Source organism: Balaenoptera physalus (genome assembly GCF_965194825.1).
Source record: "Balaenoptera physalus genome assembly, chromosome: 1".
Taxonomy (NCBI): Eukaryota; Metazoa; Chordata; class Mammalia; order Artiodactyla; family Balaenopteridae; genus Balaenoptera; species Balaenoptera physalus.
In genome coordinates, this window is record NC_138882.1 from 191,971,567 (window position 1) to 191,998,189 (window position 26,623).

At 54.1% G+C, this 26,623-nt stretch overlaps 2 protein-coding genes across 10 annotated transcripts; one reads left to right on the plus strand and one right to left on the minus strand.

Annotated features, from left to right (window-relative positions):
* Nucleotides 1–446: 446 nt before the first annotated feature.
* Nucleotides 447–13,923, minus strand: RNF207 (ring finger protein 207). Of its 9 annotated transcripts, none has more exons than XM_082469448.1 (17): nt 13,432–13,922; nt 12,665–12,797; nt 11,326–11,470; nt 11,142–11,223; nt 10,992–11,067; nt 10,788–10,913; nt 10,294–10,340; nt 9,947–10,019; nt 9,812–9,880; nt 9,229–9,297; nt 9,041–9,138; nt 8,083–8,269; nt 7,727–7,912; nt 7,224–7,452; nt 6,962–7,148; nt 2,509–2,589; nt 447–1,299 (listed from the first exon to the last, which is right to left on the minus strand). In XM_082469448.1, the coding sequence occupies exons 1-17, from the start codon at nt 13,620–13,622 to the stop codon at nt 1,131–1,133; spliced, it is 2,148 nt and encodes a 715-aa protein (XP_082325574.1). In that variant the 5' UTR covers nt 13,623–13,922; the 3' UTR covers nt 447–1,130. The 9 variants fall into 9 exon arrangements, with proteins under 9 accessions (XP_082325574.1, XP_082325577.1, XP_082325573.1 ...); XM_082469451.1 differs by having other exon boundaries at nt 7,401–7,452; nt 8,083–8,281; XM_082469447.1 differs by having other exon boundaries at nt 8,083–8,281.
* A 6,214-nt stretch (nt 13,924–20,137) lies between these two features.
* On the plus strand, nt 20,138–26,623 carry RPL22 (ribosomal protein L22). Its single transcript, XM_082469665.1, has 4 exons — nt 20,138–20,261; nt 22,062–22,166; nt 24,016–24,140; nt 26,422–26,623. The coding sequence occupies exons 1-4, from the start codon at nt 20,250–20,252 to the stop codon at nt 26,564–26,566; spliced, it is 387 nt and encodes a 128-aa protein (XP_082325791.1). The 5' UTR covers nt 20,138–20,249; the 3' UTR covers nt 26,567–26,623.

Sequence of the window (26,623 nt, forward strand, 5' to 3'; positions counted from 1 at the left end):
TCTTTTTGCTTCTGACTAAGAAATGTCCAAAACCTATAGCGTAAAACCAGATGTGTTTTGCCTCCTCGATTCTGTTCTGAAGTCCTACCTCTAACCAGTTTGTCTTGACAAGTTCCTCCAGCCCCCCAGGCTACTGTGGAGGTTTATGATGCTTTGGGATGGGAACGTCGGTGCTCTTGACAGCAGGTGTGGAGGTGTCGGGTACTGATGTGGCAGATGGGTCAGTGTATTGACCTGCAGGCCTACCTGGCACATAGAAGCCACTTGCTGTTTGAACCACTGAATCAAGCTGATGTTTGCTTAAAGCATGATTCTTTGGGCATCATTTTGCCTCCAAAACTTTACATTTTAGGTTATGCAGGTTAATTTTCTTTTTTAAGCATTTTGTTTAAGTTCCGCTTGATAAAAAGGGTACTGGGTAGGAGTGGAAAACCACTAGAGCAAAGTTGCTGGTGAATCGTGCTTTAATATCAATAGAAGGTGAACACAGGAGAGTGACAGCAGGCAGGGACAGCGGTGGGGAAGTCGTGACGGAGGCCACCTCCTGCCATGCGGGCCACCAGGTGCTATTGCGTGGCTTTATGCGCTCAGCCCTGGCCCTACAGTGAGAAAAGCTGGAGCGAAGGGTTTTTTCCCCTATGCTGAGTCAGCGCTCAGATTAGCGGGTGGAACTTTCCAGCGGCGCCCGGTTAACAGTGGGGCTGTGGTTCAGGAGGACCCGGATTCCTCTGTGGCAGGGCAGGTGCTGCACAGTGGGCGAGTCTCATCACCCGAAATTCAACGGGTGCACACCCCACCCCAGCGGGAGCTCTCGGGACTAGCACAAACACGCCAGGGAGGTGCAGGGGGCGTGAGGGGCTTCAGGCTGGATGTTCACTCATGTAACATCTTCCACGCGGACTGGGATGCCGTCCCGAGTCACCGTGATGAGGACCAGGACTCGGGGCGACACGAAGTCTAGCTCAAGCCAAAGAACCTGAAATTGGGACCTGGCAGAGACTGTCTGGGTTTTACTGCTGATAAATGATTACACGTTAAACAGAAAATCATGATGGGAACCGCCTCTTCTTAAATATCCCAGCCTTGACGTGCATGTTGTAAAACGCCCGACCTCCGGGACCAGTCCCATGCTAAGCTGGGCGCTCTCTCCATGTGGGGACGTCACCCCCATTTTTCGGTTTGGGTCTGTGAGAATCTTTATTTTTCAGTGGAGGCTCTTCTGCGAGGCCGCTCAGGGTCCGGCTGTTTCTCGGCTCTGAGGTCTTCTCTCTCCTCTCCGAGACACTCACTGGATCGTTCCTAAAGAAACACTTAATGTGAGCTCCTCTCTGCTCCCCTGTCTCCCTGTGTCCCAGCACTAAAATCCACCCAGGCAGAGGCTTTCAGAATGGCAAGCCTTCCGGGAAGGCACCAGCGGGTGATAGAACCTTAACTACATCATCTCCTAAAGGATTCTTTTTTTTTTTTTTAATAAATTTATGTATTTATTTATTTTTGGTTGCATTGGGTCTTCGTTGCTGTGCGCGGGCTTTCTCTAGTTGTGGCGAGCGGGGGCTACTCTTCGTTGTGGTGCACGGGCTTCTCATTGCGGTGGCTTCTCTTGTTGCAGAGCACGGGCTCTAGGCTTGCGGGCTTCAGTAGTTGTGGCTCACGGGCTCAGTAGTTGTGGCGTGTGGGCTCTAGAGCACAGGCTCAGTAGTTGTGGTACACGGGCTTAGTTGCTCCACGGCATGTGGGATCTTCCCGGACCAGGGTTCGAACCGGTGTCCCCTGCATTGGCAGGCAGATGCGCCACCAGGGAAGCCCCTCCTAAAGGATTCTTATTCACTTTTGATGACTTTTAGTTGCCAAAACATCAGCAGTGCAGACCATTTCAGTGGCTTGTGGTGACCCTGCTCTTTGAATTGACCCTCCCCTGAAGCATGGTGCCTGGGAGGGTAGGGCTGCTTTCTGCTCTGTCACCAACCCCGCGGTGGCTCTGGATGCAGCAGACCTCTCCCCGCCCCCAGGCCCTTTTAGCTCTGACTTTCTACAACTCCAGAGAAATACGAAAAGATCAGCCTGTGACAGTGACACATCTGTTATTGCACATTCTCTTCTCCCTCTGGCAATTATTTTGGCAAACACTGTGGCTCCAGTGAGTAGCAATGCTCTCTCACAGGAAGAAATAACCCTCGATCCCTTCTTCTCGAGTCACAGTGGTGTAGGAGCCTGCGCTCTCAGAGGTGTGGGTTGAGCAGGAGGCAACCACGGCTGTCCCTAGTTATAAACCTCACGTCATGTCTATCAGGGTCACATCTGTCATCTACGAGGTCATTTGTTTGAAGGCACCGCCCAGTTTAAAAACCCCTCTGACCCTGTATTTTACACACTGAGGCCCAGCTGAGGCCGTAGAGCTGGTCAGTGGCAAGTTGGGACCAAAAGAAAACCGGAGGTCAGTCTTTGTCGCCTGTATTTGTCTCTGAGATTAAATCGTTTGCCCGCTCAGGTTGGAAAGACTCACTTTACCTGGCCTGGGCCTCGCCGTTCACGCCGTCATCATGCATGTTTTGTAGGTGGTCTGACGGTTCATCCACAGGGGCCTGAAACCTGCGTGAGAGAAAGCAGTTCCCAGGAATCTGGATGCAGCAGAGCCGGCCCGCTGCGTGTGCTTAGGCTCACTGCACAAACACCAAACTTGAGCAAACACTTTGGGCCTCAAATATTTACCAAGGGCCAGGGCCACGGCAGTGGACGAGAGAGACTGGGCCCTGCTCTTGTGGGAGACCCGTTCTGCGGGGGGAGACACGCCAAGGTTGGGAAGGAGGCCCAGCGGGACGGATGATGGGGAGTGACAGTGAGGGAGACCTGCCTTCAATAGGGTGGTTTGGGAAGGCCTCCCTGCTGACGTTCAAGCTGAGACCTGGGTGATGAGGTCCATGGAACAAGACGAAGCAAGAACATTCCAGGCAGAGGCAGGGAAGTGGCAGCCAGTCTAGCTTCTTTGCGGGACTGAAAGGCCATTGTGCCTGGGGTGTGGGGAGGGGCCGACGTGGTCAGAGGTGGGCAGAGAGGGTCCCGAAAGGACTTTCAGGCCCCAGCATGATAGGCTTTAGAAAGACCACTGACTGTGACGTGCTGGAGGGGCCAGGGTGCGGGGGTTGACAACGGCGGCTTGGATTGAGGGTCACAGTGGCGACATGCAGGTGGACCAAGACAGCTGAGTCAACAGGACTTGAGGGTGGGTTGGCAATAGGGGTGAAGGAAAAAAAGGAATCCATGTCTCCTGGGCTTTTTACTCGAGCGCCTGGGTGACTGTGATGCCTTCACTGAAACAGGAGTAGCATGTTCAGGGGGGAGGAAACCAAGTTCGGGGCCATTGTGGGGTTTGAGGTGCCCTGAGACCACCAAGAGGAGACTCTCCCAGGAAGGGGCACTTGGAGATGAGTCTAGAGCTTGGGCAGATCTGTGCTGGGGAGGGGGATTGGGGGTCCTCTGCCATACCATGGGGTTTTAAAGCCAGGAGACTGGGTGAAGCCCCTTAAGGAGAGAGCGTAGGATGAGAAGAATGCCTGGGACTGAGCCCTGGGGAAAACGGACATTTGGGCCTTGAGCCGAGGAGGCAGAGCCAAGCCAAAGAGACTACGGAGGAACAGCTGGGGGACTTCCCTGGTGGCCCAGTGGTTAAGACTCTGCGCTCCCAATGCAGGGGGCCCGGGTTCGATCCCTGGTCAGGGAACTAGATCCCACATGCATGCTGCAACTAAGAGTTCGTATGCCACGACTAAGCAGCTGGCGAGCCACAACTAAGACCTGGTGCAACCAAATAAAGATAAATTAAAATAAACAAAAATTTAAAAAAAGTTCTCTTTCCCTTTAAAAAAAACAAAAGAAGGAACAGCTGAAGGGGCAGGAGGAAAACCAAACCGGGAGTGTGGGGCGTCTCAGAAGCAAAAGAAGAGTGTGATGAAGGTGACAGACAGCCCAGGCTCCCGTCTCCGAGGCCAAGGGATGCAGCCGACAGGTTGCTGATGGTGGGAACAAGAGCAGATTTGGTGGGTGGGGTTAGTGTGAGTTGCCAGCAGTGGGAGGGGAGGAAGCAGAGGGCAGCTCCGGATACCTGGAAAGTGGGCCGCGAAGAAGGGTAGAGGCAGCCTCCCTGCTTGCCCCAAACCTCCAGGAGCTGGGCTCCTGCCCGAGCTTTCCATTTGCTGACACCAACCACAGATGCCACTTCCCCGCAGAGATGTGACTCTGCCGGGGTGTGGCCCCCTGCAGGCAGGCAGAAGCACCCTACCTGAAGCCAGCTGCCCACCGAAGCAGAGCACACAGAAGGGGAAGGACGCCAGTGGTTAAGAGCACGGCTTAGAACGGGCACACAGCGTGAACAGGCTGGGTAGGCGGCACCAGGATGTCACCTCCACCCAGAGGCCCCCCAGGATAATCCCAATCTCAACTGCTAACACCAGGGGTTAGTTCTGCCTGGTTTTGAGGTTTTATAAATGGAATCACACAGTATCTGGAGTAAACTGCTTAGTAAATGTCAGCTTAGGAGGACACTGTAACTAGTCCTGGCTGGTCAGGGATTTGATCAAAATTGTGCAAAAGGCATGATGAGTGCAACCTCTCAGTGTGACATGTTAAAATAGTCACTTTAAAGGTGGCTTGGCAGTTCTGGATTAATACAGCAATTGCACACACACACACACACACACTCTAATTTTCCTTCTTCCCCAAACTCATTAAAACTAGTAAAGGGACCAAAACAATGAGGGGGAAAAAAACCTTTCCAGGTTGACAGCAGGAAAGGATAACAGCAAAATTTTGGAACTGGAGAGCATGTAGACAATGGTCACTAATTCAGCAGACCTGAGCGGCTGAGGCCCGACCAGTTCCCACCACAGAATCCTCAGGGGGCCCAGGCACGGGCAGCCCCGATGCCTCTGCAAGCAGGAGGGTGGGACTGAAATAGGACGATGAAGGTCAAGATCCCTACCTCTGAACCGCTGCCCCCACCCCCAATACTGAAGGGTTAGTCTGTGGGAGGGTGCGACCCACCGTGAGAACTACTGAAGGACAGAAAATCAGCTGTGCATACAGATAACTCCATACGGTGACCTTCCAGGAAGGAAACTGGGCAAAGATCTAAAACTGACATTGGGGCATCGAAAGTAAGATAAAGCAAAACGAAAAACGCTGCCCACCCAGATCCCTTACACCGGAGCACCGCCCGTGTGCTCAGAGCTTCCAGCCTGCTCTCCCCAACCCCAACTCCTAACATGAACAGGTGATCAAAGACTTCCTGACAGCTGAGAAAAGCCTTTAACAGGGAAGGTAGAAACCTACATAAACAAAAAGTAACTTGGAGGAAACAGACTTCAGGGAGAAGGAAACTTAAAAAAACAAAAGCAAAAAAACATCTATCAGCCCCCAAAGGGGTAAGATATTCTGTCCATGAAACAACAGAATGCTGTGTAACAAGAGCAGTCAGGGTACCAAAAACACCTCTTTGGAAATGAAAAACAATTTAAAACATTTAAAAGAGCTCTTGGAAACTTTCTTCAAAAATGAAGAACTAAATAGAAGAGTCAGAAGATAAGAGAGGAAATCTCCCAGAAAGTACAGCAAAAAGATGAAGAGGTGGAAAACAAGACTGAAAAGAGATGGTAAATCAGAGGGCCAGCCCCGGAAGGCCAATACCCAGTAAGAATTCCAGAAAGAGAAAAAGTGGAGAAAATCAACTAACCAGTTCAAGAAGAAATATGCCCAAACAAGGACATGAATTTCCAGATTGAAAGGACCCACCGGTACCCAATGGATGGAATTAGACCCTCACCAATGTGAAATTTCAGAACACTGGGAGCAGAGAAGATTCCACAAGCTTCTGAAGAGAGAATAAGTGGGGACTTCCCCAGTGGTCCAGGGGGTAACGTGCTGTGCTCCCAATGCAGGGGGCCCAGGTTCGATCCCTGGTTGGGGAACTAGATCCTGCATGCATGCTGCAACTAAGAGTTCACATACTGCAACTAAGAAGTCCGCACGCTGCAACTAAAGATCCCGCATACCGCAGCTAAAGATCCCACGTGCTGCAACTAAGACCCGGCACAGCCGAAATAAATAAATATCAAAATAAATAAATAAATAAAGAGAATAAGTGGGTCACATTATAAGGATTAGGAATCAGAATGCCTTCAAACTTCTCAAAGACAGCCTTGGAAGCCAGAAGACAATAGAGTGATGCCTTCGAAGGAGAATCATTTCCAATTTAGAATTTCCATCTAGAATTCAATACCCAGCAAAACTATCAGTCAAGTGCAAAGGCAGAATAAAGATATCGCAGCCTTGCGCTGTTCAAAACATGCCCCTTCCCTGTACCCTTTCTCAAGGAGCTGCTTGGGGGATGGGCTCCACCAAACCATGAAAGAGGACACGTGTCATATGGGAATCAGGAGATCTCACTTTGGAGTGAGGCAAATGGAGTCCCCTGGAGGGTGGTGGAGGGAGAGGCCAGGTTGACCACTGTGTACCAGCCCTACAGGGCAACCACCCTGGGGTGCAGACTTGAGAGGCAGGCACATTGAGGACCTGCCACCAAAAATCCTCTGCCACTGTAACACCTCCAGTGCCCAAGTATGGTGCTGAGAGCCTGGTCCAGGTTCCTATCTAGACTTGGCTTAACCATGTACTGGGGAAGTTCTCTTTCCTCTGTGTCCTGCTGTCTGGATCAGCTAAGGACCCTCATTACACCCCCAAGGTGTAAAGAGATGGGCAACTGTGTGCAGAAAAAAAGCAGAAACTCAGAGCAGCGTGCTCATTCTGTGTTTTGGCAGATGTCCAGCACCTGGTCCTCCCAGATGCCCTGATTAAACCTTCATGACCTGGCCTACTGACTTCCCTGAAAGGGGCTCTTCCAGAGGTGTGGCACCTTTCCCACGCCTATTCTGAAGTGTCTTGGTTCCCCCAGAACACTCCCTGGTCTCACCTGGGCTCTAGCCGCTCCTTCACCTTGGCAATGGAGCGGACGTAGGGCGTGATCTGCTTGGTGATGGTGGTCAGGTAGGCATTCTCCTGCTTCAGCTGGAGGAGGTCATGGAGCTGGGCTGTGGGGGCCCAGGCCAGAGCGTTAGGTCTTGTTGCCTTCAAATTCTTACTCTCCAGCCTTGAACCATCTAAATAACCCAACTGTTTCAGTGATTACCTCTAAGTAAAGAGTGAGGTAAGACTCGTGAAGGCATCCTACTTACTGAATCCTGATCTCAGATATATCATTTGGGGGCCGGTTAGCAGCTGTGAGGCAAAGTCAAGAGCTAGGGGGAAGAGCACGGGGGTTCGTATCTGGTTAGTGGGTAACTGGCTTCCTGCCCCTGAAAGCATGTGGATTAGCTCCAGGACACGGGTGTGCCCAGCAGCTGCCCGGGGACCTTCATAAATCTCCTGCTCGTTAGCCACGCGCTGGTAGGATTCCTCCCAAATCTGAAAGAGAAAGTAAGTTGGATGTTGCACGTGGCCGTGAGTTGGAATTTCCCTTGGCAGCATTTCTGTCCTCTAGCTACTCAGAGCCATAGGACACTCCCAGCCAGTTCACGTGGTTCCAGGCAGCAAAGGCCCAGGTTCCAGAGCCTGCCACACGAGGGACTCCTGGGGCACCAGGCCAAGGTCCTCCCCCCCCCCTTCCTGTCTTGGGGTAGCCCATGTACATGCTGACAGGTGGGGCTGCAGGGGAGGGAGGTCCCTCGGGAAGGGCTACCTCCTGGAAGACTGCTCTCATGCCCTCCACGGAAGCATACTCCAAGGCGATCTGTGTGTCCACCCGCAGGGACTTGTGCAAGATATCACCCATGATCTCGGCCTTGATGAGCGAGTGGTGCTTGGTGAGGTCCCGGTGCAGCTCCTGTACCTGGTCCTTCAGGTTCTGCATCTCTGCCTGCAGGCGCTGGGGGGAGAGACCGCGTGAGTGCCTGTGTTTCCTGCAGGCTGGGTGCACTGCGGGGGCCTCGGTGGAGGGACGGCTGGCAGGCCAGGTGGCCAGGACTAGATCTGGCCACTGCACCTTGGTGAGAAGGGGTGGGCCTTTCCCAGCTGGCAGGTCCCTGGCCCCCTCACCCGGTAGGAGTTCTCAAAGTGGCGGCAGTGTTCCGTGAAGGGTGAATCGTTGCCCTCTGCCAGCAGCACCTTGGTGCTGATGGACCGGTGCAGCGTGGGCTTTTGGACCGGTGACCCCAACATCTTTCCCACGGGGGAAGGGCAGCTGGGCCCCATCAGCACCTTGGGGCCCGAGCCCCCTGCTAGCCTGGGGAGAGAACTTGTGTGGATGTAGACGTGGGGGGTCCAGAGGGTCTTCCCCTCCCCCAGCCTCCCAGCACGTTCTCAGCCCTCTCACCCCAGGCTGCACACCACAACCACGCAGGGGCTCTGAAAACACCTGACGCAAGGCAGTGTACACCCAAGACCAATGACATCAGCAGGGTATTTTTAAAAATCCTGAGGGTGATGCCAACGTGCAGAAGAGTCCACCAGGATGTCCTCAGGGATGTCCACCAGGATGTCCTCAGGCAGTTATGTTCACTCACACACCCTCGACCTTGCAAATCTGGCCTGATGCCCAGTATCCCTTGCCTGGGGCCCTGGAGCTCTTAGCAGACATATCCAGCTTAGGCATTTCTCCTAACTCCCCCGGGGGTCTCTGGCTCTCTAGACTGGGTTCCCCCCCCCCCGGAAGTCAGACCCCCTGCGGCTTCTGGCGACCCAGGCCCCACCCTAAGCTACCCCTTCCTTTCAGGGCTTAGACACCCCAGTCCGGGTGCAGCGGCGGCGGTTGGGGGCGCCCCTGAGTCCCTCTGTCCACCCCTGGCCTGGCTCCACTCCAGGTCAGCCAAGGGCTTCCGATCCAGGGCGGCCCCGACGGCTGTTTCCAGGCTGGGCGGACTCTCCCTCCCGCGTGGACGTCTTTGGAGCCCAGACGCGGCGCGGGGAGCTCGGCGAGCTGGGAAGGGCGGCCCCCACCCCAACGGGGACCTTGTGCCCGCACCCCCTTCCCGGTCCCGGCGCCCCTGCGGCTCACGTGCTGGTACCGCCCCCGGCACCCGCCGCCCGGCGCGGTCCCAGCAGCAGCAGCGGCTCCAGGCAGCGCGCGAACTCGGCGCGGTGGTCGCTGGCGATCTGGGCGGGGGGGGACGGACGAGCTCGTGAGGCAGCTCCATACTCCGCGGGCCTCCGCCCCGGCCCGGCCCACCCCGCGGCCCCGCCCACCTTGCTGCTCTGTGCCGGCCGTAGGCGATGTGGCCGCGTGACGATGCCCTGCAGCCTCTCCACCAGCTCCTGCGCTCAGGTGGGTGGGGGCGTGGGGGTGACAGGGAGGCGGGAGGACCCGAGGGCGCGTCCGTCTTTAGGACTTCACCTGCCATCCAATCCTCCACACCACCCCTGCCCCCAAACCCACAGGAAAGCCTGGGGGGTCTGGACTCCAGGCGACACCCTGCACCTCGGGGGAGCAGGCTTATGCCCCCTCCTAGGCTTTGCTGTCCTCTTATTTATTTATTTTTTGGCCGCGCTTTGCGTGGCTTGCGGGATCTTAGTTCCCCGACCAGCAAGGATTGAACCGGCTGGAGTCCTAACCATTGGACCGCCAGGGAATTCCCTGATGTCCTCTTAAAAGGGGTTCAGGTAGCCCCTAAATGTTTTGTAGATGATGGTGTGGAAGAGGGGGCCACCCAAAGACCCTCTGGTCCAGCCTCCAGGTAACAGGCTGCCTAGTCCTGAGGTGGGGGGCTCTGGTGTGCAGGGTGGGTTCCTGGTGGGGAGGGGGGGAGACACAGAAGCTGTGGGCACTCACATAGCCCAGGTCCAGGAACTCAGCCTTGTTGGCCAAGCTGAGGAAGGAAGAGCAGATGACCAGGTGGACCTGCGGGAGGGACACTGCTCAGTGCCTGGGCTGGGTGCCCGGCCCTGCGCCCCCAGCTCCCCTTACCTGCAGGGTGGGCAGCAGAGTAGCCAAATGGGAGAGCTGCTCCTTGAAGGCCTTGTCCTTTTCTTCATACTGGCTGGGGGAGGAGCAGGCAGCCTCATCTCCAAGGGGAGGGCTGCCCACCCCCACTTGGGGGGCGGGCTCAGAACTGGGTGGTTCCATCTCCCCACCAGCTTTGTGCATCCTTCCTTGACACCCCTTCCCTGAGCCCTGAGCCACGTTTTCCTCCTCACCGGTAGACACCTGGATGTCTTGCTCTCCAGGGTGGGCCCGGGCCTGCCCAGGCCCAGGCTATGAGACAGGTGTCTGGAGGTCAAGGGGCAGGGGGTGGAGAGCCCGCCACCACTCACCTCTGCACCGCCTGCAGCAGCAGCGCTTTCCTCTCTGCCAGTTTGTCCTGGGAGGGAAGGTCTGCTACTGACCGGGCAAACTCGGCCCTGCCTCCTCCCAGCACTCTCCCAGTCCCCTGGGCCCCAGCCACACAGCCGCTTAGGCTGGCTCTCTCTCCAGCCCACCAGCCCTGCTGCCCGAGCCACCTCCTTCTTGCATCTCACTGCCTGAGAGCCCTGGTGCCCTCACCTTAAATGTCACCTCCTGGGGGAAGTCTTCCCTGACCCCCTCTCACCACCAGCGCCAGCCTGGGGCAGGCGCGTGCTCCACCTCTAGAACTCTCCTGGCAACTACGATTAAGTAACTTCTGAACGTAGCTCAATGCTTGCTGCCCTGCTACACTGGAAACTACACGAGGGCTCCGGGGGGGAGGGGCCTGCCCTGTGTCCCGGGGACCGGTCCTGGCTGATAAGCATGCTCAGCCTGTGGCTGTCTAGTTCCCCCTACCCCTCACCTGCATGCTGCCGAAGAGGGCGTGGATGGCGGCCTCCTCATCCGCCGCGCTGCGTCGCACCTCGTCCACCATCGCCTGCAGCAGTGCGATGGCCTCCCGTGTGGCGGTCTGCAGGGCCTTCACCGCCTGGGGACAGGGCGGCCTCAGCCTTGTGGGCGCGCGTTCCCAACCCCCGCCCCGGCGCGCCGGGCACCCCGCGCTCACCAGCATCGCCTGCTGCAGCCGCTCGCAGCCTTGCACGTACGCCGACTCGAGGTCCACGCAGTGAGCCCGGCTCTCCCTACGGGGAGCCCGCGGATGAGCCCTGCTCCGGGCCACCCTCCAGCCCCCTCACCTCCCGCGCACTCTACCCACCCCTGCATGTCCCGGAAGCAGCGGATGCACAGCAGCGACTTCTTGTCGGTGGAGAACATGATGTAGGGCTCGGCGTGCAGTGCTGCGGCGGGGGGGCGCGGAGGGGGACGGCGGTGAGGGCTCCGGCCGGTGCCCGCCCCCATCCCCGCCCAGCGCTGGTCCCCATCCGGCACGCCGCACTCACTGCACTTCTGGAGCACGTCGCGGCTGCGCTGGCCCAAGGCCACGATGTCGTGGCGCGCGAACATGCGTGCCCTGTGCGTCTCATCGCGGCAGCGCGCGCACAGCGGCTGCCCGCACGTGTTGCAGAAGTACGTGGTCTCTGCGTCCTGCGGACAGAGCTCGGGCTCAACCCGCCCGTGAACTGGGAGCCTGATCCCCATCACAGCCCGCGAGGGAACCGCAGCCTCCGCACGTCGCGGCTGTGCGTCTCGGCCCCAGCCTGGGGCAGGCCCGCGGTCACATGCAGCCCTTTCATGTAACCCCAACGCGCAGCGCTCTCATGTACCCAGTTTACAGACGAGAATATTGAGGCTCAGAGAGTAGGTAAGTAGGTCCAGTAAGGGGCAGGTACCCAGGACGGTCTTGCGGAGGGGGTTACATGGGGTTGTGGGGAGGGCAGGCACTGCATTTGCAAAACATTTCACCTATAACAAAAACGTGTGTGTACGCCTGTGCGTGTGTGAAGCCCCCCTTGGCACCCTCAATAGTAGCCACATGGATGCCCACCCCGGCCATCTGGAGTGGGAACTTGGCTGGGAGGAGAAAGGGAGTGAAGACCTGCAGGTGCCCTTCCCCAGGGCTGAGAGTCCAGGGCACCGACCCCAGCAATGGCTATGAAAGCACAGACCCCCAACTTCCTACTTTGGCACTCAAGGCCATTTCCTCCCCACGCTCTCCCTACCTCCAGCCCCTCACCTCCTGCTGGTTATCTCTGTACTTCTGCGTAGCACATATTCTAGAACTTGCCCGCCCTCCCAGACCTTTTGCTCCTGCAGGGACATCCTCCTGGGATTTGGAACACCTGGTCCAGCCTCCACAGGCCAGAGAGAGTCTCGCGTGCCCTTCACCGTCCAGCCTGAAGCCTGGCCTCTGCTCCCTGGTCTTTCAGGATCACCCCTCCCCAACGGCACAATGTCCTCACTTCCCCTTGGGCTGTTGATAGCTGCTCACAGCTACCCAGGTAGCAGCGGACCCCAGAGGGCTGGCCTAGGCCTGTGCCCTGGCATGCCCTTCCTGTTCCAATTCACAACTGTGTTCTGAGTTGGGGACCAGTAAGCTCCCCCCAAATCGAAATAGCCTTAACCCCTGCAACTATCTTGGTGTTGGCCCAAGGCAGTTGTTTTGGACCTCAGTCTCCACACCAGTAAAATGGGGCCCACATTCTGGATACAGGGTGCCTTAGAGAGGCGTTGGAGAATGCGCTGATGGGTGATCCTCTGATGACATGGCGCACACTGCAAGCGTCAGGACAGTGCAACCTGGCACCCTCCGCTCCCCACCCCACCCCCAGGCGCCCCTGCCTGCTTGCCGCACTCCTGGTCGCAGTTGGCACAGCGCACCACCTCCATACCATCCCCTGAGCTGTCCACCAGGAACTGCAACAGCCGATCCACCGGAGGCAGCCCGCTGGGGCCCTTCACCACCGTCTGGTGTCTGCGGAGAAGCTCCAGCCAACATCCAGAGGCCCCTTCCCTAAGGCTCCCTACCCGCTTCCTACTCCATACATTCCAGGCTGGAGCTAAAAATAGGGCGGCGGGAGGTGGGATGCCTGCAGGCCTGACGTCTATAAATATCTCAGCCAGTGCTCTCTCTGACCCCGTCCCTTTCCAGTCCTAGGGGAATCTTGGGATGGGGTTGGCGACTCAGGGTGTCCCCCCTCAACCCCCTCTCACGGCATTGGGCAAGTTTAGGGCCACCCCGGGTAACTTGAGCCAACATAACCCACTTGTGTTGACTGAAGACTTCAGGACCCCCAAGTGAGTTACTGGGAGTGTCCAGATGCTGAGCTGAGATCCCCTACTCCAGCAGCATTGAATCTGACAGCACGCGTACTCTAGCCCGCCCTTGCCCCCTGACTTTCTGTGGGAGGCCTTGGGCCATAACCCCAGGTCTCAGTTACCCCATCTGTAAAATGGGCTGGAGCCTTCATGTTCTCTGGCGGAGAGGTGCAGGCTGTGTGCAGCCTCTCCCAGCCGTCTCCACAGGGAGTCAGAGCCTTGCCCTCCCAGCACCTAGGTCCCTGCCCAGCGGGGCCAGTCTCCTGTCTTCTGGGGCTCGAGGCACTCACTGGCACAGCGGGCAGGCGAGGCGGCCGTCGGCGGTGCGGCCGCGCAGGCAGCCGGCGCAGAAGTCGTGGAAGCAGTCCAGCAGGCAGGGATGCTCGTACTGCGCGCGGCACAGCGGGCACACGAGCTGGGGGCCGCTCGCCGCGTCCAGGGCGCCCGGGCCCTCCAGGGGCGCAAAGATAGCTCCCGACATCTTCGGGCACAGCGCAGGAGGGCGGCGGGGCGGCCGCGGCCCCTCTGCCCCGGCGCCGCCTCCCTCCTACCTGGCCCGCTGGACCCCGCGCGGCGTCCAGCGGTCGTGGAGCGGGGAGCAGCGAGCAGCGAGGGCCCGGGGCTGGGGGCTGGAGCGCCGGGCGCGGGGAGAACGGGCAGGAGGCGCGCGGAGGGGCCAGACCCTGTGCCGCCGCCCTCCCCGCCTCTCCACGGCAGCCCTGGAAGGTCAGTCGGTGCCTCCTACCCAACGCCCAGCCTCCCCGGGCCTCCCCCTCTCCCACCTCCCCTCACCCCCACCCCAGGAATTCCCCTCCCGGTGTCCTCTGGACGACCCGCAGCCGACACCCCTTCTGCGCCGGGCGCTCCCAGGCTCGCGCGCGCTGCCCGCGTCCTCCTTCCCGAGGCTGGCGCCGGCTGCCTCGCGCCGAAAACCTGGACGGATCTCGGCGCTCGCCGCCGCTGTGACCCAGGGCTCCGGTTACGGCCACGGCCGCGGCCACTGCACCCCTCGCCCGGAGGAGGAGAGGCGGCAACGCGCGGCTGGAAAGGACCCCGCCGGGCAAGGGTTCGAGGTTCGGACTGCACCCCGCCCGCGGTGACAGAGCCCGGAGCCCGGAGACGCGGGAGCGCCGCGCAGAGCGGGGCCCGAGGACCCTGGCTGCGGGCTCCTCAGGGGCGTACGGCCCCGCTGGCTAGGCCGGCTCTGCGCGGTCGGATTTGGGCCGGGACAGGAGTGGGTCCGCGCGGCCCCATTTCCTCGACGGGCGGTCGAGGGCGCCCGAGAGCAGCAGCCGCCCCTCCATCCCGCAGACACTCCAGTTCTTGGGAGAGCACGTGAGAGGGCTTGGAAGCCCAGAGCTGCCTTTGGCAGGCTGGGTCTCTCGGCCAAGTTTCTGACCTCTCAGAGCCTCAGAGCTGGGGTAGAACAGGGCAGCCGCCCGGTGATGAGGTGAGACTTCAGTGAAGTGAAACGCACATCCTAAGCTTCCAAAATAATTAAGGCCCCACGCCCATCATCAGCGAGTTCCCAAGGTAGGTTTGGGTGGGAGAGTGATAGAGGACGCTCTGAGCCTTTCCAGCTGGGCCCCCTCTGCCCTTCTTAGCCTGGCAAGTGCTTGTTTCACCCAGTGTCATTTTCTCCAGCGTGCCCGCCTTCTCTGCACATGTCACCCTGAGCTCCGGGAAAGCGGCCCCTGTAGCTGTCCCTCCTGAAATCAGAGTCAGGCCCACAGCCTGACCCATAGAAGGTGCTCAATAAAATCTTACTAATCAGGGACTTCCCTGGTGCCACAGTGGTTAAGAATCTGTCTGCCAATTCAGGGCACACGGGTTCGATCCCTGGCCCAGGAAGATCCCACATGCCGCAGAGCAACAAAGCCCGTGGACCACAACTGCTGAGCCTGCAAGCCACAACTACTGAAGCCCGCGAGCCCTAGAGCCCATGGTCCGCAACAAGAGAAGACACCGCAATGAGAAGCCCGTGCACCACAACGATGAGTAGCCCCCACTCGTCGCAACTAGAGAAAGCCCGCACGCAGCAACAAAGACCCAACGCAGCCAAAAGTAAAATAGATAAATTTTTTAAAAAAGTTATAAAAAACAATCTTACTAACTAGAAAAAACTAGGAGATAATACTCCAGCTGGTTTTTTTTTTTTAATAAATTTATTTATTTATTTTTGGCTGTGTTGGGTCTTCGTTGCTGCACGCGGGCTTTCTCTAGTTGCGGCGAGCGGGGGCTTTTCTTCGTTGCGGTGCGTGGGCTTCTCATTGCGGTGGCTTCTCTTGTTGCGGAGCACAGGCTCTAGGCACGTGGGTTTCAGTAGTTGTGGCTCGCGGGCTCTGGAGCGCAAGCTCACTAGTTGTGGCTCACGGGCTTAGTTGCTCCGCGGCATGTGGGATCTTCCCGGACCAGGGACCGAACCCGTATCCCCTGCACTGGCAGGTGGATTCTTAACCACTGCGCCACCAGGGAAGCCCCCTCCAGCTGGGTTTTGAAGGATGAGTAGAAGTTTGCCAGGGGAAGAAAGGAAGTGAATTCTAGGCAGGAACTACCTATTCTTTTAAGGGTCCTCCCTAGCTCTGGTTCCATTTGTGCTCCAAGTCATAAAAACTGTGGTCAATGTTTATGGGTCAAGATATTACTCAAAGCTCTTATACTTGTATTATGTCATCTAATCCTGACAAGTTGCTATCTGAGTAGTATTTACTGAGCATCTGCCATGCGCCATACACAAGAAGGGCGCCTAACCCACCAGGCAAGGTTAACCAAGTACACAAATAAACAAGTACAATAATGACAGATTGTGTTAAATGCTCTGAAGGAAAGAGTCAGGATGATGTGATGGAGGGCAGCTGGGAGGGGGTGGAGCTGAGGACACACTAGATAACCGTGGGCAGAGCCCCTGGAGGATGAGAAAAAATCAGACACAAGAAAAGCCAGGAAGAGTTCAAAGCCGAGGCGGGAATTCCCTGGCGGTCCAGTGGTTAAGACTTCGCCTTCCAATGCAGGGGGTGAGGGTTCGATCCCTGGTGGGGGAGCTAAGATCCCATATGCCTCCAGGCTAAAAAACCAAAAAACATAAAACAGAAGCAATATTGTAACAAATTTAATAAAGACTTAAAAACAATCTTAAAAATAAAAAAAGTGGAGGCAACAGCAAGTACAAGGTCCCAGAAGTTGGAAGGAAAGGAAGACCAATGTGGGTGGAGATGAAGGGACACAGGCTGTGGGGTGAGGCTGGGGATGGAGAGCGGGGGTAAGGGTGGAGAGGTGAGAGTGGTTTCATGGGGTGAGGGTGGTCACCTTGACCCTCTAGTCTAGAGAAGTCAGGAGTCCAGGATGGAGGCTAGAGAAGTCAGGAGTCCAGGATGGAGGCTGCACATACAGACCTGGGGAGCTGTATTTAAGGATATGAGTCTGGGGCATGCCTAAGGTCAAGTGCAGATGAAGATGAGAGGAGCTCCGTGCCCTGTGGCTCTTCAAGTCCGGGGAGGAGGGAGAAGCAAGGACGCGGAGAAGGAGCAGCCAGTGAGGTGGGAGGAGAACCAGGAGAGCCCGAGGTCCTGGGGGCCCAGGGAAGAAGGGTCAGCAAGGAGGAGGGAGTGACCTGTGGTGTCAGATGCTAACAGAAGCAGGAAGAGGAGGACCAGGACCCGACCCCAGTGCTTAGCAGGGGGACATCACCAGTGACCTTGATGAGAGCTGTCCTAGTGGCTGGGGGGGGCGGGGGGCAAGAGCCTCACCAGAGTGGGTTCAACAGGAAATGGGAGGAGAGAAATTGCAGACAGCACACAGAGGAAACTTACAAGAAAACTGGTTAAAGAGATTGTCTTAGTTCAGGCTGCTGTAACAAAAATATCACAGGCTGGGAGGCTTAAACAACAGAAATTTCTCACAGTTCTGGATGCTGGAAGCCTAAGATCAGGTGCAAACAGCTCTGGCTCCTGGGGAGGGCCTTCTTCCTGGCTTGTTGTCGGCTGCTTTCTCCCTGTGGCTCACGTGGCAAGAGAGATCTCATGTGTCTTCTTTCCCTTAGAAAGGCACCAATCCCATCATGGAGCCCCACCCTCATGATCGCTAATAAATCTAATTACTTCCCAAAGGACTCACCTCCAAATACCATCACTTTGGAGACTAGGGTTTCAACTATGAATATGGGGGGACACAAACATTCAGTCCATAGTAGAGAGGAGACAAAAGGGGTGGTAAGTGACCGGGAATGTTGGGGGTTGAGAGATTGCTTTTGCTGTTTTAAGATGGGGGATTTTATCTTTATTTTATTTTTTAATTTTTGGCTGTGTTGAGTCATCGTTGCTGTGCACGGGCTTTCTCTAGTTGCGGTGAGCGGGGGCTACCCTTTGTTGCGGTGAGCGGGCTTCTCATTGCGGTGGCTTCTCTTGTTGCGGAGCATGGGCTCTAGGGGTCTGGGCTTCAGTAGTTGCAGCACGCAGGCTCAGTAGTTGTGGCTCGCGGGCTCTAGAGCGCGGGCTCTGTAGTTGTGGCGCACGGGCTTAGTTGCTCCACAGCATGTGGGATCTTCCCAGACCAGGGATCAAACCCGTGTCCCCTGCATTGGCAGGCGGATTCTTAACCACTGCGCTACCAAGTAAGTCCCAAGATGGGAGATGTTAAAGAATGGTTGAGTGCTGATGGAAAAAAATTCAGAAGAAAGGATACATTGATGATTTCATAGGGTGGGGGGCAAGGATTCTTGGAGTGACGTCGTCAAGTAGGCGGCAGTATGCCAGACGAATGCACTAGTGTTGGGTTGACCTCAGATAGGGGCAAGGACGCTTCTTCCGCAGTAACAGGAGGAAAGGCAGAGCTGGGTAAAGCTGTTGCTGGATGGGTAGATGTGGAGGCAGGTGTGTCTGAAAACTCTCTTTGGATTGCTTCTATGTTTTCAAAAACAGAGCAATGGAAGTCATCAGCTGAGAGGGAGGTTTTGGGGCGAGGAGCTGGCATTCTGACCAGAGGTGTGGAAACAGTCACTTAGCGGATTGTCAGGCAGCCCCCAGGCTTGCTCAGAGTTAGGAGAGGTGTCACTTGGGAGGAAACACACTAAGGACTGTTAACTGGGTATCAAGACTTGACTCCGCGCTCCCAATGCAGAGGGCCTGGGTTCAATCCCTGATTGGGGAAGTAGATCCCACAGGCATGCTGCAACTAAGAAGTCCACATGCTGCAACTAAGAAGACCGCATGCCACAACTATGAGCCCGTGTGCCGCAACTAAGATCCGGCGCAGCCAAAATAAATAAATAGTAAAAAAAAAAAAAAACAGATCAGTAGCAACTGCCGGAAGTGGCTACCACTCCTAGGGTGGTCTTATTAAAATGGAGACACTTAAAGAACGGGGCCCAGGAAGCTGATACCTGAGAAAGGGGTGCTGCTCAGCTGGGGCTGGGGTTTCTGGGGAGAAGAAAATGAGGCTGGTTCTCCAAGCGTTGGAATAACTGCAAACCATATTCAACTGCTGTTTCTGGAATGTTCCAACTGTTGCTACTAGGATGAAGAAGCAGGAGTAGGTGACACCAACAGAACAGGAACAAGCAGGAAGCAAACAGGGAGAAGTCTCTTCTTTCTCCAGCCTGCAGTCTCCCCTCTAGGCCCCCGTTGAAAGAACCTGACCAGGTTGCAGGTGGCAAAGCAGAAACGTGGTCTGCAGTCAAGAACAGCAGGGTGGGGGCTTCCCTGGTGGTGCAGTGGTGAGGAATCCTCCTGCCAATGCAGGGGAAACGGGTTTGAGCCCTGGTCCGGGAAGATCCCACATGCCGCGGAGCAACTAAGCCCGCGTGCCACAACTACTGAGCCTGCGCTCTAGAGCCTGCGAGCCACAACTACTGAGCCCGTGTGCCACAACTACTGAAGCCCGTGTGCCTAGAGCCCATGCTCTGCAACAAGAGAAGCCACCGCAATGAGAAGCCTGTGCACCGCAAGGAAGAGTAGCCCCCGCTCACCGCAACTAGAGAAAGCCCGCGCGCAGCAACAAAGACCCAACGCAGCCAAATATAAATAAATGAAATAAATACATTTATATATAAAAAAAAAAGAACAGCAGGGTGGGTTTGGAACTTGGTCAACTGGCAGAGTAAGCCTGAGGGTAAACCTAGACCAGACAGCATGGGGAGTTTCCTCCCCCACCACTGTGAGCCAGGATTGGGCTTCTGCTGGGTGAGTACAGGGCACACAGGGGCTGGAGGGTGTGTGCAAGTGAGTGATTGTAACTGGTGAGGACACGACGCGGGGGGGAGAGTGGGTGAAAGTGGTCCAGTCCATGGACTGTAGGTCTGGGCATGAAGACCGTTGCCACTCAACTTTGGACCGTGGGCCGGCGGGAGCAGCATCTCCTGGGAGCTTTGAGTAATGCAGAGTCTCAGGCCACTGCAACCCACTGAATTGGAATCTGCATTTTTACGGGATTCCCAGGTGATTCCTGTCTATATGCCAGTTTGGGGAGCGCTGGCAGAAGAATGTTTGGAATTGGGAAACTAGAAGGGAAGAGCTGGAAAGCTGGGAGGTGATGATCGGAGTGTGGGCGGCTTGAACTTGAGGTGGTGGAGAGTGTACCTGACTGCAGCAAAGAGGGCTAGCGCAGGGAGACATCCCCCCTATCCCCCCAACCCGGCACCAGCTTCCAGGCTGGGCGCTTTAGGTAGGAAGAAGCCAAGTGCTCTCGGGCATTAGGACCCCAAATTAGGCCTCACCTCCCCAAGTTAGTGAGTTCGACTCCCATCCCAGTAGCTGGTAGTTTATGGTTTATTGAATTTCCTTATTTTTTTTTTTCTTTCTAAGACTTTCAAAAGTAGAGCGAACCCCTTTATTTCTCTTTGGGCTAGTCTAGCATGGCTCCCCGCTCCGATCCTTCGCAGTGGGATAGGCCACTCGGCCTCGCTCCCCCTACAATCCTCCGGACGGGTGAGAGGACAGGTTTTGCATTCAGGCAAAAGAAATCGCTCCCCGAGCGTACAGAACAGGGCGAGAGCGTGGCGACCGAGGGGCGTGGCAGAGCGATTGGTACGGCCTGAGCCCTGCGTGCTCTGCGCGCTGCGGCCTCTTTGCGTCTGCGTAGTTCACCCAACTCCTTTTCTGCCTCCGCTGCGGCGATGGCGCCAGTGGTTAGTATGGCTCCGTGTGAGGCCTCGGCTCTGGGGAGAGGCACGTGGGCCTCGCCGGCCCGGCCCCTGCCTGGCTCGCGGTGCACGGCTCTCTGCAGCATGGTGCCGGGGCCGGGCTAGCAGGCCGGCCGGAGCAGGCTGGGGCGGCCGCCGGGCCCCGCACGTTGTGGGCGGAGGAGGCCGCGGCCCGAGGCGTGAGGGGCAGACCCAGGGCTCTCGGAGGCCGCAGCTCGGGCTTGGGCCCCTGCCTGCGCGGCCAGCGGGGAGCTGGGGGCCTGAGACTGCAGCCTGGGTCGGTCAGCGGCCCTTGGAGCGCGGCCGGCGTTGAGGCAGCCGAGGCCTGGGCCTGGTTACCTGGGCGGAAGGCGGGGAAGGAGGGGACCCGGCGCCCTCGGTGACCAGTGGAAAGGTCCACGGAAGGTGGCCTGGCCGGCGTGTTTTCAGAGGGAGGCCCGGGTTAGAGGAGCCTTTCGCGTCTGCGGAGGAAGTTAGATCTTCAGGATGCAGCTCTACAGCCCCTTTTAGGTGTCGGGTGAGGGCCCAGTTCCATTCTCTCTCAGCCAGGCTGGGACTGGGCCCTCGCGCGGCGCCCTCACGTCACTCTGGCTGCAGATCGTTCTCCCAGGTTACTGGGCGGAAGTTTTCCTGCCCTCCTCCTTTGCTGGGACGCTCTTGTGAACATTCTCGGCTCCTCTCCCATTTTTCTGCCTGGGTGGGCTTGTAAGGCTTCTAGGCATTTGTATGCTTTTGGTTTAAAACCGTGGTGGGAGGTATGGAGACCATTGCTGGCAGGTCTTTTATTTGCTGATTGTATATTTCCGGGGTAGATTTTTAAACCAGACCTTCTGATTGTTATTAGGAAGACATGTTAGGGGGGAGGAAAAGTGACTTGGTGAAAGCTAAATGTTTGAAAAATTGACCCAGTTAATACAGGTTTTAGGTGAAGTTTTTTGAGACGTGAAGAGAGGTAAGATGGGTTCTTGGAAAGGTCTTTTTAGATTCTGAAAGGCTATTTCAGGTGTAAGTTGCGGGTAAGTAGGTTGTCCAAATGCTTTTTTTATGGTGTTACACTTGTAGACGGAGAAGAATCATATAAGGTTTTTTCTGAGAGTGAAGAGGCTGGAACCTTGTAGTTAAACTAGTGGTTTGAAACTGCTAGATTAAATCAGTCAAAAGGCCAGAAATTGTCGCCAGTAATGTTATAATTAGAACCTGAGTTTTAGCTTTACCCTTGTCCCAGCTGGGGTTAGATGGGCCGCTAGGATGTGTGGTTCTGGTCGCTGTTCTGAGAAGGTAGATGAGACAGGACGAAGGGAAAACGGCTAAGCTGGATCAGGACCCGAGTCTGGAAAGTTAGGACACGAATTTATTGCAGATTAAAATTGTTTTGGGTCCGCAAGGCACGTGCATGCCTGTGTCTTAATCCTGGAAGAAAACGAATGAGTATTTAATTTTATTTTGGAAATTTTAGGGCAAATAAGAGGAAACGTTCATTTTATTGTAGTTCATAAGCTAACAGACCTTCGTGCTCATAGAAACTGGGGAGGCTGGAAAGTGTACGTGGGTCAGGAGTGCTAGAATGATTTCCCCTTCAAGAGGGCATGACCCCAGGTTTATAGAGCAGCATTTTGAGTAGTATCCAGCCTCCACTCTTGGCGCCTTTGCAGGGGAACACAGTTTCATGGTTTTTGCATTTGTGTGTACTTTTACAATTGTAGTAGTTTTGCTTTTGTTGAGTTTTTTTTTTTTTTTGGACTGGTTATGCCTTCATCTCTGTTATCATTTGTATACTTTTCTTAGAAAAAGCTTGTGGTGAAGGGGGGCAAAAAAAAGAAGCAGGTCCTGAAGTTTACTCTTGACTGTACCCATCCTGTAGAAGATGGAATCATGGATGCGGCCAATTTTGTAAGTTACACCCTTGATGCCACCCTGGGCAGTAGTGAACCCTTTGGGTCGTTGCTGAGAAAACCTCCTGGAGCATGTTTGCTGGCGGGCTCCGGCTACTCTGCTGTTCTGGCTCTACTGTTTGACCCTGGAGCTTTGTCTCGTTCTGTTTCTAACCCTTGCTTTCCTGTGTAGCAGTTGTGAGGAGTAAAGGAGATGCACTCTAGCACATCAGTGCCAGAGAACTACATCATCATCATCTTCTCTTCCAGTTTCCAAACATGATTTTACTTAAAATTTACTTAGGAAACAGGCACACCTTTGCACTTGGGTGTGTCTAAGTGTAAGCTGTGGGCCCTGACCCTCAGGGCCAAGGGGGTGCCTGTGACCTGGGCCTGATGCTTGGCTCTGGGGCCTTGGACAGATGGCAGCATCTCCTTGAGTTTTCTGTTTTATTAAGCATCAGAGCTTCAGTGTTCATGTGAAAATATCTTGCTTGCTGATTTGTAATTGGAGCTTGGTTTTTTTTCAGGCCTTGCTCTGTACTGATTTTTTACCCTCATGTTGGCCCCATTCCCCAATATTCCTCTATTTCACATAAGTCTAGAATAATTAACCTCATTGCCACATTTTTGACTCTGCAACTTGCTTTTGGCATTTTACTGTTTTCCTCTTCAATAGCCAAGCATAGGGGAATTCAGACATAATTGTGCAGAACCCTAAATTGACATTTTCTCTTTAGTCTCCAGAAGGTCAACTATTGCAAGATAAATATTACAACAAGAATAATTTTCAAATAAAAAAATTAAAAGTTTGGCTTACAGCCACTACTTACAAAGTGTGGAATTCGGGTAACCTGTAGTTCACTGCCCTCTTATAGATGCCTTTTGTGTCCTGGCCTGTCCTGCAAAAAGTCCTTCACTTGACTCCTTAGTTCCTTCTCCAGCCAGTGACTTCTTGCTTTTCTCCGTGGCCTCCTGTCCCTCGTAACTTGTGGCTTCTTCCAGTTTGTGTCTGGGATGGCCCTGTTCTGACATTATTCCCTTCTCCCTTCCTCCCTCTGTACTCATCTGTATATGTGACTGTCTTCCTTCTAGACGCCTCCTTAGGATAGAAAACACGAGTCATTTATGAGTCTGAGATGCAAAGGTCAGGATTTCTGACCTAATCACTCTTTCCCCCGTCGCCAGTTAACATATTGTGTATTGGAATTTTTAAATAGAGGGCTGTAGGAGTTGGGAGCTGAAGGGACTTCATATCATTGCAATAGCAAGAAAACCAAAAGCTCCTGAAACCCATGGAAGTGAATGACCAGCCCAGGCTTCCACGGGGCTTTGCCCAGAGTCCACCTCTGGGCTCCTAGGCCACTGTCCCTTCTGCTGTTCGGTGATGGTGCACGTGGGCCCTCAGCAGATCTGTAATTGTTTTGGTCACTGTATGTTTTTGTTCCTTCTGCTGGATTGAAGACGTATTTTCTCTTATCACACAGAGGACAATGCTTTATATGTCTTAGGTCCAGAAGTTGCTTGTCACTGTGGTTGCCTGTATCTTGTAAGTTTGGGCCTGGGTTTCCTGACTACTCTTTCCCGTGACCCAGGAGTCAGAGCCTTCCATGGCATAGAAGCACATTGACCATGTGTGGGAGCAGTCACGTATGTTCATGCTAGGATGTTTTCAGTTACATATGTAAACAGTTGAATAGTACCATTTTCTAATTGCTGTTCCTAGATTTTGGATCTTTTGCCAAAGATTTTCTTTCTTCCTTTCCTTTTTTTTTTAAGATTGAACATTTAATGAACTGTATTTGCTTAGAGTTAGGAGTATAAAAAAAATGAGATGGGTGAACTGGTCAATTTGATGATTTCTACAGGAGCAGTTTCTTCAGGAAAGAATCAAAGTGAATGGAAAAGCTGGGAATCTCGGAGGAGGTGTTGTAACAATCGAAAGAAGCAAAAGCAAGATCACTGTAACTTCCGAGGTGCCTTTTTCCAAAAGGTATGGGAAAGAGCTGAGCGTCTCTTGCCTGCATCCTAGCACTGAGCTTCCCACCCCACCTTAGCCAGGAGTGTTACCCCACCTTAGCCAGGAGTGTTACTCCACCTTGAGTAATCTGCTCTGTGGTTACCTCTGTTAACCTCTGGAGCAGTGTCCAGTGTAAGGGGCTGGTGAATGAATGGATGAATGTTATGGTAGTTAAAAGTGTTCAACTCTTAGTAGTTTTTTACAGTTTTGTTTTTCACAGGCTAAAGTATTTCAAGCAGTAAAGATGCTCGGACTTGCTTAGACTGTGTTCTTGAAAGTGAAGATATTGCTTCCTTTGCCTCTAGATGACATTGAAGAGCTTTCATTTTTAATTTTATGGGGTTTTTTTCCCCTGTAAATGCTACTGTAATTAGGTGAGGGATCTGAAATCTCAGTTTAGACTGAAGCCACTCTGTTAATTCCTGTGGGCCAATTTTTTTAAGTTGGAGACATCAGTTCACTTGCCCTGCTATATTTACGTCTTCTGTTTTGAGAATGAGGTTAAAAACACGTTACAAGTCACTGAGGAATCGGACGTGCTTATACCCAGCTCCTCGCCCAGAGCCTGGCGTACAATTCTTAGGAGCGTTTAATCAAAGTGAATCAAACAGTGGGAAGTTTGACGTGTTCGGACAAGTTGGTTATAGTTAAGCCTTTGCTTTTAAGTTGGTTATAGTTAAGCCTTTGCTTTTATTTTTTTTTATTTATTTAAAGAATAGGGTTTAATTAATCAGTTAATATTTATTGGCCATGCTGTGCGGCTTGCAGGATCTTAGTTCCCTGACCAGGGATTGAACCAGCACCTTTGGCAGTGAAAGCGCCGAGTCCTAACCACTGGACCGCCAGGGAATTCCCCTTTGCTTCCATTTTTAACTAAAGCAGTCAAGAGATGACTTTAAAGCTAAGTGAACTACTCCTGTTCTGCCTGACTGCGTTATTTCATTTGTGCAGAAGGCAGTTTGATGGAGTGAGAGATGGGGCAACTGGCGGGCCTCCAGGGTGTGCTTAACACCTACCCCACTGGGCTTCTGCAGAGCTCTCAGGGAAGCGCTTTTAACCTAGCTTCCCCCAACATTCTATTAGAATACTCAAACCACCTAAACTTTTGAATTAACCACCTCACCTGAATACAATATAGTAGAAATAAATGGAAAAAAAAGAATACTTTTTAGATGAAACTAACAAACTGATTTATTTTTATGTAGGGAAAGTGGGTAGAATTGAACTGAGATCTTCACATCTTTGTGAAGATGGCTTTGTTGGCGTAAGTAAGACAGTTGAACAGTGTTCATTTCTTGGAGGCGTTGAGTTTGTTGGTTGGTTAATATTTGGGTCCTGGCTACAGTGCCACAGTTTGCCGTGCGTCTCGTTTAGTCCTTGTACCAGTCTGAAGAGATGCAAGTATCATGAGTCCTGTTTTACAGAGGGCGAACCTGAGGCCTGGAAAGGTCAATTTGCCCAGTGGTGGGTTTGCTGGGCATTCTGTTCCTCTTTATGCCTTTGGGAAGATGCCAGAGTAGATAAACCTCAGGGCCTCATAAGCAGACAGCTGAGAGAAGAAACAGGATTGCGGGCTTTCTTTTGAGCCCAGGAGGCATCGCTGCCTTTAGGTGAACAGAGTTTGCTGACAGCGCTGGGCAGGGTTGGCTGCTGAGCTCGCTCAGGCCGAGGCAGCCACTGGGTGGATGGACTAGAGAGGCCAAGTGCTCTTGCTGCAGAGTCGCAGTCAGGGCGTTTGCCGGGGGCGGGGGAGGGGGGGAGTGGGGAGATGAGCGTCACGCAGCAGGAGTGAGCGTGTGTGTGCCCCGGCCCTCAGCCCCGGTCCCAGTAACCCAGCAACCTCAATGGCAGGTTTCAGTCAGCGAGGTGAAGTACTTGGAGCTCATTGGAAATCCAGCGGTTTCTCAATAAAAGGTACTAAGATTGTGTGCTTAATTGCCAAATTACTACCTTGATCTCTTTCCCTAGTGGTCGCTAAAAACCATTTTATAGGTGAGGGCTATTGTTTCATGGACAGCAGTCCCATCTTAATCTGTTCTCATTTTTATGTCCAGGTTAGATGAAATGTGACTGATGTTTATCCTCGTTAGAGCATTGGCTGGGTATATTTGCCTACCTTTGCCATTTTTGAACCATGGGAAAACACCTTCAATTGTAATGACTTTGAATGCAGGGGTTTCATAAAAGTTACAGTGTTTCAGAATGTAAGAAGGCTTTGTATCTGGTGCAGTTCTGAAGTGTTCTTTCTCTGCAGGTATTTGAAATATCTCACCAAAAAATATTTGAAGAAGAATAATCTCCGTGATTGGTTACGCGTAGTTGCTAACAGCAAAGAAAGTTACGAATTACGTTACTTCCAGATTAATCAAGATGAAGAAGAGGAAGAAGATGAGGATTGAAACTCAGTTATCTGGAGTATTTTGTATGAATTCTTAAATAAAATTTAGGAAACAAAA

Coding starts and splice junctions, on each gene's coding strand:
- RNF207 (XM_082469447.1), bottom strand. CDS start 13,622: ATGTCGGGAGCTATCTTTGCGCCCCTGGAGGGCCCGGGCGCCCTGGAC. Junction 9,881..9,946: donor CTCTGCTGCCCACCCTGCAG/GTAAGGGGAGCT, acceptor TCCCTCCCGCAG/GTCCACCTGGTCATCTGCTC. Junction 8,282..9,040: donor GCCGGGGGCGGTACCAGCAC/GTGAGCCGCAGG, acceptor CATCCACACAAG/TTCTCTCCCCAGGCTAGCAG.
- RPL22 (XM_082469665.1), top strand. Junction 22,167..24,015: donor TCATGGATGCGGCCAATTTT/GTAAGTTACACC, acceptor TGATTTCTACAG/GAGCAGTTTCTTCAGGAAAG. Junction 24,141..26,421: donor GAGGTGCCTTTTTCCAAAAG/GTATGGGAAAGA, acceptor CTTTCTCTGCAG/GTATTTGAAATATCTCACCA.